We start from the raw sequence: 13,474 nt of genomic DNA, 5'->3' as shown, positions 1-13,474 counted from the left end.
ATTTGGATGTCCCTTTAGGATTAGTTTATATTTGGTATTTTTTAACTGTCCATCACCCTCAGATAGAGGGATGCACTGAAGGACTCAATTAAGGCTTATTAATCAGTTAAGAATTTTCCACTTTCTCATTCTGCCCTACCACCCTTTTTCTTTTATTTGCTTCCTTCTTTAATTAAAAAATTCTCGTATGTACAATTTTACAACTCTGAATTTGGTTCTTAAATCACTCAACTGCTTCTCCTTCCCCCACTCCGGGGCCACTACCTTGAAGAGACACTGGGCAACGTGCTGTAGGCTTCCTTTCTACTTTTTCCTGTTCATATTCTTTCTTTCTCTCTCTGCTTCCCTGCCATCAACAAGACAAAAGGGAAATCTTATGCGGGTACTTTTCTGTGCAGCAGAATTGAGATTTCATCAGAGGGTTTTCCCTCTTATCCTTCCCCTTATTTGGGTCAGAGGAGCTCTGCTGCTTAATGTTTTTTTTTTTATCCGTGTTGTGTTATGTTGGTGGCCCCAATTGTGCTTAAACTATTGTGGTTTTTTTTACCTTATGCTGCCGGGAGTCACTTTTGTGAGATGGGAGGTGATGTGGTTTAAATAGTTATTCATTTCAAATATTTATATAGCCACCCATCTTTCAATCAACTCTGGGCAGCTTCCAATCAAAATAGATAAATAAATATCTGATATGAAGGAGAAGACACGGCTATGGAATCAAGATATGATGCTCTACCTATCTCTAGTTATGGCCAGCCTTCCTTTTAATCTAGGCTGGGGAAACACTAGATACAAAGATGTGGCTAAACCAGGGGTCTCCAAACTTGGTAAGACCTGTAGACTTCAACTCTCAGAATTCCCCAGAAGTGCCAAGTTTGGAGACCCCTGAGCTAAACCAGCCAACCAACCATTGCCAAGATATGTCAGGGGCCATTGAAACCAAGCTTGATTGAGTAGCCCCCAGTTCTTGGAGTTCTTGAGAAGAACTGAGAAGGCAGGACGGATTCTGCTTAAGCCAATGAGGGCCAGAAGACCTACCTTGACTCATGGTCTTTGCGTAGCCAGCCGCGGAAGACATTGCCTGCCCCAGAGCTTGATTGGAACCCAATGGCTGCGCGCTGGATGCAGCCCCTCGTGGCTTCGGTTTTGAGTCTTTACCAGGTTTGGCCCATATTGCAACCTCTCCAAGCTGTAAGGAAGTGCCCAGTCTCTGGGCTATGTCCACCATCTGGCCATGCAAAAGAAGAAGGAAAATTGAATGCCTGGTCAAATCCTGAGGCAGATTTTGGCTTCACTGAAGGAAATAAGAGAACCGCGAGAGATGCTTATATATCCATTCAGAAAACGGTATCGATTTGTCGGCGGTTGCCAGAAGCCATTTTAATATTTGAGAGGGACAGAAATGGAATCTTCTGACTTGAATAAGGTGCAGGTTTAAGAAGATACTACTTTCAGTAACAGAGGTGTCTTCTCTAACAGAACACCTCTGATTTAAGTCAACCACTCTGCTCCCCTGCTGTGGAAGCTCCCATTAGTAGATTACAATCAACATACCTCGGGGTCAAAATCCAGGGTGCTCTCTTTTAACGCATGGACCTTTCTTTGCATCTCATAGTACTGAGCAACAGCCTCCTTCTTATCACCTTGATTGTATAGCAGGATTGCGTAATTCAGACTGATGAGCGGGTTGCCCCTGTAAGCCAGAAGAAACACAGTCTTAACCTTGAAATAAGAAACATTGGTTTATTTGGCCAGTTAATGGAGAAAGTAGACAAATGTGACCAATTGCATTGTAGTCACCAAGTTTTTTTCATACTGAAAGGATTATATGTGCGAACGTGCACATGTGTGGACATGTGTAGACATGCACATGCGCGGACATGCGTGGACATGCGTGCATGCACAGCAGAGACCCAAAGACCAGCTGGCTGGTGGGAGGCAGGGCATCCCAACACCGGCAGCACGGCAAGAGGTAAGATCTTTTTCTTTCGTGAGCTTCTGTTTCTGCCCCCGGAAATACGTAAGATCTCCGACCTCCGGGTGTTTCGCTGCGCACTGCGGGTGTTTTGCTGCGCACTGAAGACCCTGTTGTTCCGCCAGGCTGGCCTATCAACATAATAATTTTAAATTGGGGTATTTTAAATTTCTGGGGTTTTTAATTGAGCCAAATCTATTTAATCATTTTAATTTTTAACTGTTGTTTTGTCTTGTGTTTTTAAATAGGCTGTACACCGCCCTGAGTCCTTCGGGAGAAGGGCGGTATAGAAATAAAATTATTATTATTATTATTATTATTATTATTATTATTATTATTATTATTATTATTATTATTATTATTTGCAGGGAAACAGAAGCTCACGAAAGGAATGCCACGGAGATCTCACCTGGGGCGATGGCACATGTGCCGGCACAGAGGGCTCTGCATGCCACTTCTGGCACGCGTGCCATAGGTTCACCATTACGGCCCTATACTATCTCAGTCATGTGATCACCTCCAGTGATGGAGCATCCACAACTTCTGGTGGCAAGCTGTTCCACTGGCTAATTGTTCTCACTGTCAGGAAATTTCTCCCTAGTTCTAGATTGGATCACTCCTTGATAAGTTTTCATCCACTGCTTCTTGTCCTGCCTTCTGGGGCTTTGGAGAAGAGATTGACTCCCTCTTCTTTTGTGTCAGCCCCTCAAATACTGGAAGACTGCTATTCTGGGAATTGAAGTCCATAACTCTTAAAAGTTGCCACGGCTGGACACCCTTGGTCTAACAGCATCGCTTTTCATTGAGTTCAGAGGAGGCCCTCCCTAAAATTAAGTAAGTAGAGAAGACATACGTGTCCAGTGATGAAGCTTTTTGATAGGCTAGCCTCGCATTTTCAAGATCTTCAAGATTTGTTAGGGCAACTAAAATAAGGAAGGAAAGAAAAAAAAACAGAAGGGTTTATTATCTACCTAATATGGAGGAGAACTGGATTATATTTTACCCTTGAACCAATGACATTTTCAATTTAAAGAATGAACGTCATCCTCACTCTTACGGTGAAATTATCTTAGCATAATTGTTTTAAGAAGGTCATTAATAAGAACTGTATGTCTAAAATACAATATCAATGACTACTAGCTATCGCAGCAAGCAGATGTTTCTGGAGGCAGGAATCAGAATTTTAAGTAAGGAGGCGTGGAGGGCAGGTGCAGCATTGATACCTGCTAACAACATGTAAATTTCTGCCAACTTTGGCTGGAGATGGACAGCTGCGCTGATGAAGTGGAAGGCGGAAGCGTATTGGTGCATTGTCAGGTGGACCAGCCCGAGATTGTACAGGGTCTTCCAATTGAAGGGTGAGAGGTAGTTTGCCCGTTTCAGGCAGCTGATGGCCTGTAGAAGAACATTGTTTGGTCACTAAGGGAGAAGACCGGGATGCTCCAAGGCCACCGTCTGGGCCTTGGATGCCTCTACAAAACAACACTGTCCTTCTCCAAAAGAAATCCTGTTTTTCACTTGCAAATCCTGGCTAAGGTGAACATAACGAGATGTAATTCAATTTATTCTGATTGATCCATCCACTGAGGGACAGTTTGGTGTAGTGGTTAAGGTGCTGGCCTAGAAACCAGGAGACAGGGAGTTCTAGTCCCACCTTAAGCCTGAAAGCCAGCTGGGTGACTTTGGGCCAATCACCAGGAGACAGTGAGTTCTAGTCCCACCTTAAGCCTGAAAGCCAGCTGGGTGACTTTGGGCCAATCACCAGGAGACAGTGAGTTCTAGTCCCGCCTTATGCATGAAAGCCAGCTGGGTGTCTTTGGCCAATCACCAGGAGACAGTGAGTTCTAGTCCCGCCTTACGCATGAAAGCAGACTGGGTAACTTGGGGCCAATCACCAGGAGACAGTGAGTTCTAGTCCCACCTTAAGCCTGAAAGCCAGCTGGGTGACTTTGGGCCAATCACCAGGAGACAGTGAGTTCTAGTCCCGCCTTATGCATGAAAGCCAGCTGGGTGTCTTTGGCCAATCACCAGGAGACAGTGAGTTCTAGTCCCGCCTTACGCATGAAAGCAGACTGGGTAACTTGGGGCCAATCACCAGGAGACAGTGAGTTCTAGTCCCACCTTAAGCCTGAAAACCAGCTGGATAACTTTGAGCCAATCACTCTCTCTTAGCCCAATCCACTACATAATGTTGCTGTTGTGGGAAAAAATAGGACAAGGAAGAGGTATTATGTACGTAGAAGTAACAGTTGAGTTACTTGAGTTACTTCTAAAGTAATAAAGGTGGGATGAAAATCAAATAAATACTCGTTCTCTGATAAAGTGAGAAATCAGACCATTCGTTCATTCATGGTCATTTTTGGCTAGAAAAGAGCCAATCAAGTGTCGAATGTGGCAATGTAGCTAAATAGTTCAGATTTTTAAAAAAGGGAAAGAGGTGCCCGGACTGTTAATTGCTTAGTGGGGAAATAAATCCTCTTACAATGCGGACCCTCGCTCGGAACAGCTTGCATATCAAACAGTTTTTTGTTTTTTTTAATTTGATTTATATGCCGCCCTTCTCCGGAGACTCAGGGCGGCTTACAATGCGTTAAGCAATAGCCTTCATCCTTTTGTATATTTATACAAAGTCAGCTTATTGCCCCCACAAACTGGGTCCTCATTTCACCTACCTTAGAAAGGATGGAAGGCTGAGTCAACCTTGAGCCTTGGAGAGATTCGAACCAGCAGAAATTGCAGGCAGCTGGTCTTAATAACAGGGTGCATTAAACCACTGTACTATCAAGGGTCTTGATAGTGTGTGTCAGTGTGTGTGTGCCCCCCCCCCGAGGCGCACGGCCCAAAACCCTCAAGAACGAGGTTGGAGGTTCAGTGACTGAGAGGCTCTGGCGCCTGATCGAGTATTCGCAAATCCTTCAAATCAGGAAGCTCCGGAGAGAAGATGCCAGAGGCAGAACGTGCAACGGGGAAATGGAGAAACAGCAGGGGTCCCTTCCTTGCTGTTTCTTATTTTCTCCAAATGTCAGGGCGAACAAGATATACCCTCCTTCCCTCTCCCTGTGTGTCTCTCTCTCTCTGTGTGTGTGTGTGTGTATCTGTGCAACCCCACTTTCCCCCCAGGCAGAGGCCTTGAAAGGAAAGCAATGCACCAGAAAACAGACAAAGTAAAAAAAAACAGTGAAGAAAGGGCACCCAATTTTCTCACAACCAAGGAGCACAGCGACACGAGAAACACAGACAGGTAGTCCTCGACTTACGACCATTCGTTTAGCGCACTGTTCGAAGTTACAACAGCATTGGAGAAAGTGACTTATGACGGTCCTTCGCACGGAACGATTGTCACACAGCATCGACACGGTCATACGTTCAACATTCGGGCTGCTTTGCAACTGGCGTGTATTTGTGACGGTTGCAGCGTCCTGGGGTCATGCGGTCGCCATTTGAGGAAGCTTCCCAGGCAGCTTTTGGCAAGCAGAGTCAATGGAGGAAGCTGGGTTCACTTAACAAGTGCAGTGATTCACTTGACAATCATGGCGTGGTGGCGCATTGGTTAGAAAGTAGTATTGCAGGCTAATTCTGCCCACTATCAGCAGTTCGATCCTGACTGGCTCAAGGTTGACTCAGCCTTCCATCCTTCTGAGATTGAGGACCCAGATTGTTGGGGGCAAATATGCTGACTCTGTAGACCACTTAGAGAGGGCTGTAAAGCACTGTCAAGTGGTATATAAGTCTAAGGGCTATTGCTATCTTGCTATCTTCCTTCCTTCCCTTCCTTCCTTCCTTCCTTCCTTCCTTCCTTCCTTCCTTCCTTCCTTCCTTCCTTCCTTCCCTTCCCTTCCCTTCCCTTCCCTTCCCTTCCCTTCCCTTCCCTTCCCTTCCCTTCCCTTCCCTTCCCTTCCCTTCCCATGGTTAAAATGCAGCATTGCAGGCTAACTCTGTCCACTGCCAGCAGTTCGATCCTGACTGGCTCAAGGTTGACTCAGCCTTCCATCCTTCTGAGATTGAGGACCCAGATTGTTGGGGGCAAATATGCTGACTCTGTAGACCACTTAGAGAGGGCTGTAAAGCACTGTCAAGTGGTATATAAGTCTAAGGGCTATTGCTATCTTGCTATCTTCCTTCCTTCCTTCCTTCCTTCCTTCCTTCCTTCCTTCCTTCCTTCCTCCCTTCCTCCCTTCCCTTCCCTTCCCTTCCCTTCCCTTCCCTTCCCTTCCCTTCCCTTCCCATGGTTAAAATGCAGCATTGCAGGCTAACTCTGTCCACTGCCAGCAGTTCGATCCTGACTGGCTCAAGGTTGACTCAGCCTTCCATCCTTCTGAGATTGAGGACCCAGATTGTTGGGGGCAAATATGCTGACTCTGTAGACCACTTAGAGAGGGCTGTAAAGCACTGTCAAGTGGTATATAAGTCTAAGGGCTATTGCTATCTTGCTATCTTCCTTCCTTCCTTCCTTCCTTCCTTCCTTCCTTCCTTCCTTCCTTCCTTCCTTCCTTCCTTCCTTCCTTCCTTCCCTTCCCTTCCCTTCCCTTCCCATCCCATCCCATCCCATCCCATCCCATCCCATCCCATCCCATCCCATCCCATCCCATCCCATCCCATGGTTAGAATGCAGCATTGCAGGCTAACTCTGTCCACTGCCAGCAGTTTGATCCTGACTGGCTCAAGGTTGACTCAGCCTTCCATCTGTAAAGCACTGTGAAGCGGTATATAAGTCTAAGTGCTTTGCTATTGCTATGGGGAAAAAAAAGTTGTAAAATCGAACACGACTCCCTTAACAACTGCCTGGCTTAGCAATGGAAATTCTGGCCCCGATTGTGGCCGTAAGTCAAGGACTACTTACATACACCTCCCTGCCATAGAAGAGGAGAAAGAGTCAATGGGAAACGGAGGGAGAGAATTTCTGTTCTTCCTCCTACTGAAACATACAAGGGGAACATATAACAGGAAGGCAAGATGCTCACCGCCACGTATTTCTTTTTGCCAAAAAAGCACATCCCGATGTTGTTCCAGAGCAGGGGGCTCTCGGGAACGGTACAAGCCACGATCCGGTACTTGCTGAGAGCCATATCGAAGTCCCCATGAGTTTGCATCATACTGCCAGCTGCCAAAATGGCCTTTGAAAGACAAGAAGCCCAAATGAAGTAGGCCAATGAAGAAAACCTTTAACAGATTAACAGAGTTTGAAGGTCATCTAGTCCAACCCCCCTGCCCAAGCAGGAGACCCTACACCATTTCTGACAGATGGCAGTCCAGTCTCTTCCTGAAAGCATCCAGGGATGAAGCTCCCCCACTTCCGAAGGCAACTTCTGTTCCATGGGTTGATCATTCTCACTGTCAGAAAATTTCTCCTCATTTCTAGGTTGAATCTCTCCTTGTTCAGTTTCCATCCATTATTCCTTGTCTGGCCTTCGGGTGCCTTGGAAAATAGCTTGACCCCCTTCCTCCTCTCTGGGGCAGCCCCTCAAATATTGGAAGACTGCTATCCTGTCTCCCCTGGTCCTTCTCTTCACTAGACTAGCCAGGCCCAGTTCCTGCAACCGTTCATCGTACATTTTAGCCTCCAGTCCCCTAATCATCCTGGTTGCTCTTCTCTGCACTCTTTCTAGAGTCTCAGCATCTTTTTTTTAATAATGTGATGTCCAAAACTGGATGCCGTAGAGTAAATAAGTAAATAGGGCACAAGCTCCATATTTTCAAGAAGCCAGAATGGAGAAGTGTGGTCTTAAGTTTCAGGAATGCATTGAAAGGGAGACACATGGCAAAAACCTGTGGCCCAAATGGTGAGAGGGGTACAATGATAATACAAACCAGAAATAACTGCATTCTTGCAGTCTGGAAGTGGGGGGGTGGGGAGAGAGGAGAAAGCCTGTTCATAGTCTTCCATTATGCTTGTTGTATAAAGTTGTTTATTTACATGCACAGAGGATGTTTTTCTTGGGGGGGTGTAGGATAAGCAAAGTTATACAAAATGCGGGGAAGCAATCAGAAACAGGAAGACAGGGAAATCTAGGCATGAGGTAAGCGAAATAAAAGGAATTTGCTAAATCTAGTTTACACCAACACCGCTTACTATACCTACCAATTATGCTTGCTTTTGCTATGAGGATGCACTATGAGGATCTCAACTCTATTCACCCGCAAGTTTCATGGAAACCACTCACTTTTCCTTTTGTTTATCTGTTTTGAGATTCAAACCACATCCGTTCCTTCTTTGGATCCAACTACTCCCAATATACTCCTTTCGTGATATTCATTCACTTTTGACTTAGAGACTTGGAATAATTTTATTGTCACTTTGAATGTATGCTAATCGGTGTACATTAAAATGAAATTTTAATGGTTGCACACAGCTCTCAAAGGGTCTCCACCTCTAATATACACTACATAAACATGAATAGGTTAGAATAACAGAGTTGGAAGGGACTTTGGAGGTCTTCTAGTCCAACCCCCTGCTTAGGCAGGAAACCCTACACCAAGACAAATGGTTGTCCAACATCTTCTTAAAAATTTGACAATGACAAAAATTATGCATATACCCACATATATTATATGCATTTACCACCCTTGCATTCTGGCTCTTTTGTTTTTACTACATACCCTTAACTATCCCGTTCTTGCTGTATCCAACATACTTTCACATTTGCTGCTAAGATACTCAGCTCTGATTCCCATGTAACAAAGATGACAGAAGCCCGTTTCACATACTGTCATTTTTTTTTTTTTGCTTATTTCAAAAAACAAAACAAAACATTCATCACTCTGAACGTTTTTGCCCTCATTTGCACATGTTAATATTTCTCTGGTTTCCAATTTTTGTAAATAGCCTAGCAAGATAAATTAATTGACTTGTCATTTATGCATAACGTGCAGTTATTCATTTTCTAACCTCTAAACACCATCGCATTTGTACATTTCATCGTAAATACATTAAACCAACAAGGGGATATATTATATCTTAATTCCGTCTTCCGCAAGCCGTTTGTTAAGCAAGCCATGCATTTTCACGCTTCCTTTATAACAGTAACAGAGTTGGAAGGGAACTTGGAGGCCATCTAGTCCAACCCCCTGCTCACGCAGACCTATACTAGGGATTCAAACCGCCGAACTGCCGACCTTTCTGATCGACAAGCTCAGCGTCTCAGCCACTGAGCCACCGCGTTCCTTTTAACCTTATACTTTAACTTTATACATGTACAAAAACTCATAACTTAAGCCTGTCTTCCGATTCTCCAACTTACCTTATAGTTGCAGGGATCAAAGGTGAGGGCGTTTCCAAGGTATTCAAAGGCTTTCTGATAAATCTCAAGCTAAGAAAAGGAAAAAAACGTGTAAAGACACATTTATCACTGAGGATTATTCTACTGCAGGGGTCCTCAAACTACGGCCAGCCAAAGCCATGAATCCGGCCTGCGCAGGACCACGAGGCTGCCCCACCCACATCGCCCCACCTACCGCCGGCCCCCACCTGCCTTCTGGGGGCTGACGAGGCCAAAAACGGGATGCGCGGAGGCCCCGGGAGGCCAAAAACAGGCCCATTTTTGGCCTTCCCAGCCAAGAGAGAGAGAGAGAGAGAGAAGGAGAGGGAGAGGGGGGGAGACAGACAGACAGACACACACACACACACAAACGGAAGTCCCTCACCCACCCCACAGGCAGCCACATCCCTTCACTAACCTGCTTTCCACCCCCAGGAGCACAACAAATTACAGTTTAATTCGTGTGTATTGTTTAATGGACTGCTAAATTGGCCACGCCCACACAGTCACATGACCACCTAGCCACATCCACCCTGCAGGTCAGGCCACCCAACAGTCTGAGGGACCGTGAATTGGCCCCCTGTTTAAAAAGTTTGAGGACCCCTGCTCTACCTTTGGTCACTGCATTCGGAGAGAGGCTTTCCTACACATTATATTTCGGCTCTAAGAGGAAAGAGTCTTCAGTCTACCAATTAGATGTGGGGTGGAGGGGGCAACACAGTGGAGGTTTACTTTCAATGCAAAGAAGGAAAAAACATCTACTACAGCTAAACTACAGGTAGTCCATTTAGTGACTGTTCGAAGTTGTGACAGCACTGAAGAAAGTGACTTATGACTGTTTTTCACCCTTTTCATCCTTTGTAGCGTCCCCAAGGTTATGTGATCAAAATTCAGATGTTGACAACGGACTCATTTATTATGACCGTCGCAGTGTCGGGGGTCATGCGATCCCTTTTGCAACCTTCTGACAAGCACAGGCCTGGAAGCCACCTTTTGCGTTAGATCTTCGGGCCTGCCACATTTACTGCTGTGGGAAACTGGAAGCGGGGATTGTGTGCAGCCAGGATGATATGTAGTCGTAATAACATTCCTTTCTCAGAGAGTCAAGGACATCTTGCCCTGAACCTGGAGGGCTGAAACTGGGAGGCCTCTCCAGTTGGGACAGTGCATTGATTGGACCATGTGATGGACATGTGGGTGCAGGGAGAAGGACTTGGACTTTCCTTTGGGTGGGGAAAACCTGGAAGCTTTCAGATTCGAGTTTTCCCAGATGTGCCAATAGAACATCTCTTATAAAATGGAACTTTGAGGAACTTCAAGCCTCGGAGTCTTCTTTCGTTGGGGGTGTTACTTGGAACCCTGACACAAAGTGCACAGGGGAAGCCAAATTCACTTAATAATTATCTGACTAACTTAATAACGGCAGTGATTCGCTTAACAACTATGGAAAGAAAGGTGGTAAAATGAGGCAAAATTCACTTAACAACTGTCTGGCTTAAGGGAAGAAATTTTGTGGTCATAAGCTGAGGACTACCTGCATGAATGAATCATCAACTTTTCATACCTCGAGGTAAAGCAAGCCCAGAATTGTAAGGAGCTCTGTATTTTCAGGAGAGAATCTGAAAAAACACAAGAAATACAGATTGCAGGGTTTTAAAAGTGTCTCTTGCCCTCATTAAATCCAAACAACCATTCATTCTTCTGCAGGGGAAGGAAGGAAAGTGACCCAAAATATCAGAGTACTTGAGGGATATCAATGATTTCTATGCCAATGATTAAAAATTACAGCCTCCTTTTAATGACAACCCATAATTAAGCTAGTCAAAATAGGCCTGCCTCCAGTTTAAAGTCAATTTAATTGGCTCTGGATTAGAAGTCTAGGGGCTTACCAACCCACGAGCGTGCCAGAGATATTGCGCTGGGCTTTGCTCTAAGCTGGCAGATGGAGGAGAGGCTGTTGTCCAAAATTGAAAAAAGGAACGTTTTTCATAATCTTCCCAAATTCAAGAAAGTAAGGTGCCTTCCCAGTTGCAATGGATGGCTGTGAAAGTTGGACCATAAGGAAGGCTGAGCGCCAAAGAATGGAGGCCTTTGAACTCTGGTGCTGGAGAAGACTCCTGCGAGTCCCTTGGACTGCAAGGCGATCCAACCTAGATCAGTCCTAGAGGAGATCAACCCTGACTGCTCTTTAGAAGGCCAGATCCTGAAGATGAAACTCAAATCCTTTGGCCACCTCATGAGAAGGAAAGACTCCCTAGAGTCGGGAAGGGCGGAAACGGGCCTGTTTCTGGCCTCCAGAGGGCTTCCAGAGCCTGGGGAGGCCATTTTTGCCCTCCTGGAGGCTCAAGGACAGCCTCCGGAGCCCGGGGAGGGCAAAAACACCCCCCTTCCTCTGCTGTGATGCAGGAGGCTGACTAGTCCACACCCACCATGGTCACGCCCACCCAGCAACCGGGCAGAGAATCCCCTTGCTAAAAATTTTGAAGCCCACCCCTGAATCCAAACCCAATTTGTTAGTTATTATGTATACAGTGCAGCATCCCTTGCCTTGCCTTGCCACAGTTAACTCCATTCGTCTGGTTGGGAGACCTCCAAAAGGATTCCTTTTTCTTTGGGGGGGATCTGTGGGTCTTGGGCTAGGTGGGCAGTCTTCTCCATGGTGGCCCCGTTAGCTCTACTATTGAATAGGGGCTTGGGGGAGGACCCTGGGCCTGCCAATTAAATGGGAGGCTAAGGGGGTTTCCTGGAGGATGGGAAGGCTCCTTCCTTTCTTGAATTAATAACAACACAGCCAAAATAAAACCCTTAACTGGAGCCAAACACTAATTGAAAAAGGACATCTCCCTCCACATGCTAAAGAGGAGAAACGAAGAAAATATCTTACTCCACTGCTTTTTTATAGATTTCAATGGCTGCGTCTCTATCCCCCTCCATCAGGTGGATTCTCCCCAGCGTCATGTACGTAAGGTCATGTCGGTTGAGCTGCAAGGCATTGTTCAGCTGATCTTTGGCCTGAATGCAAGCGAGAGAATGGGCTTGGTTTCGTCACGATTACTCTTGAGCCGATCCGAACATGGTGGCTCTTATTCTGCCTTGAGCTGAAATAGGTCTCTCCCTCCCCAACAATGTCAAGCAGCTGCTTGGGGGCGAGAAGGGAGGGACAAAATGCATCAACTATATCTTCTAGTCCAACCCTTTGCTCAAGGCAGCAGCCTTATCTGTCCTCGACGGTGCTACTTTCAAGTCTTTGGTGGTTTATGCCCCCAAACCTACTGTAAAACTAATTAGGGGTGACCTGATAGCTCTTTTCCAATATTTGAGGGGCTGCCACAAAGAAGAGGGGGTCAACCTATTCTCCAAAGCACCCAAAGGCAGGACAAGAACCAATAGATGAAAATTAATCAAGGAGAGAAGCAACCTAAACTAAGGAGGAATTTCCTGACAGTGAGAACAATTAATCAGTGGAATGACTTGCCTCCAGAAGTTGTGAATGCTCCAACACTGGAAGTTTTTAAGAAGATGTTGGACAGCCATTTGTCTGAAATGGTACTGGTATCTCCTGCCTGAGCTGGGGGTTGGACTGGAAGACCTCCGAGGGGCCCTTCCAACTCTGTTATTCTGTTATTATTCGAATAATTCATTACACAAAGTTTGAGGATCGGTTGCTTTCTTCTCTCTCCTTCTTTTCCTTCTTTCTCCCCATCCCCTGCTTAAATGCCACTAACTTGAGCTGGTGGGGAAGGGAGGGAGGGAGGGAGGGAGGGGGGAAGCTCTGGGCTGAGACTAGAGTTGCAGTGAGGGTGAGGAAGTGTAAAGAGACAAAAGATCCCAGCGGGGGTTTTATAGGTCATCCTGCCCAAAAGTGCTGATGCCAGCATGAACTTCAGGATTGATGAAGTGCGCAGAGACAACACACAGGTTTCTTCCTGCGAAAACCCTCCCCCCCCCCCATCCATCCAAAGGCATTGATTGGAAAGCCTTGTTCTCCTCTCCCCCAGACCCAGCTGGTGGGATGGAAGGAAAAGCTTGCAGGTTTTGAGATTTCTCCCACAGGCCCACTTAAAAAAAGGGAGAGAGGGTTGGAGAGAGAGAGAGTGGGGGGGGGGGGGCTTATCGGGTTTTTTTTTAAAAAAAGGATGACTTTATGTAACACGGAATATTTGTTACTAAAAGGTATAAATAGCACAGCTCTCTGTAGACTTCATTATATTTTATAGGCTGGTGTAAGTTAGTATAAGAGGGACAG

The 13,474-nt window shown here is 45.9% G+C and overlaps 1 protein-coding gene across 7 annotated transcripts in view; it reads right to left on the bottom strand.

The window, feature by feature from the left end:
- The window catches only part of BBS4 (Bardet-Biedl syndrome 4), a 39,501-nt gene that overhangs the window by 1,387 nt on the left and 24,640 nt on the right, over positions 1-13,474 (bottom strand). For all 7 annotated transcript variants that reach the window (XR_009621999.2, XR_015729811.1, XR_015729810.1 and 4 more), the window contains 8 exons: positions 12,113-12,240; positions 10,793-10,847; positions 9,211-9,279; positions 6,934-7,086; positions 3,196-3,367; positions 2,826-2,895; positions 1,552-1,690; positions 1,036-1,225 (listed from right to left, as the gene is read on the bottom strand). Coding sequence is in view for 4 of the 7 variants with exons in the window: in XM_087878263.1 (XP_087734389.1) it covers positions 1,036-1,225; positions 1,552-1,690; positions 2,826-2,895; positions 3,196-3,367; positions 6,934-7,086; positions 9,211-9,279; positions 10,793-10,847; positions 12,113-12,240 (976 nt within the window). In the remaining 3 variants the exon portion in view is untranslated. The remainder of the gene's footprint in view (positions 1-1,035; positions 1,226-1,551; positions 1,691-2,825; positions 2,896-3,195; positions 3,368-6,933; positions 7,087-9,210; positions 9,280-10,792; positions 10,848-12,112; positions 12,241-13,474) is intronic.

The sequence above is a fragment of the Pantherophis guttatus genome, chromosome 13, assembly GCF_059756535.1.
Source record: "Pantherophis guttatus breed Tessera chromosome 13, ASM5975653v1, whole genome shotgun sequence".
NCBI classification, from domain to species: domain Eukaryota; kingdom Metazoa; phylum Chordata; class Lepidosauria; order Squamata; family Colubridae; genus Pantherophis; species Pantherophis guttatus.
The sequence above is the reverse complement of the archived record's forward strand: the minus strand, read 5'-3'. Positions and strand labels throughout refer to the sequence as shown.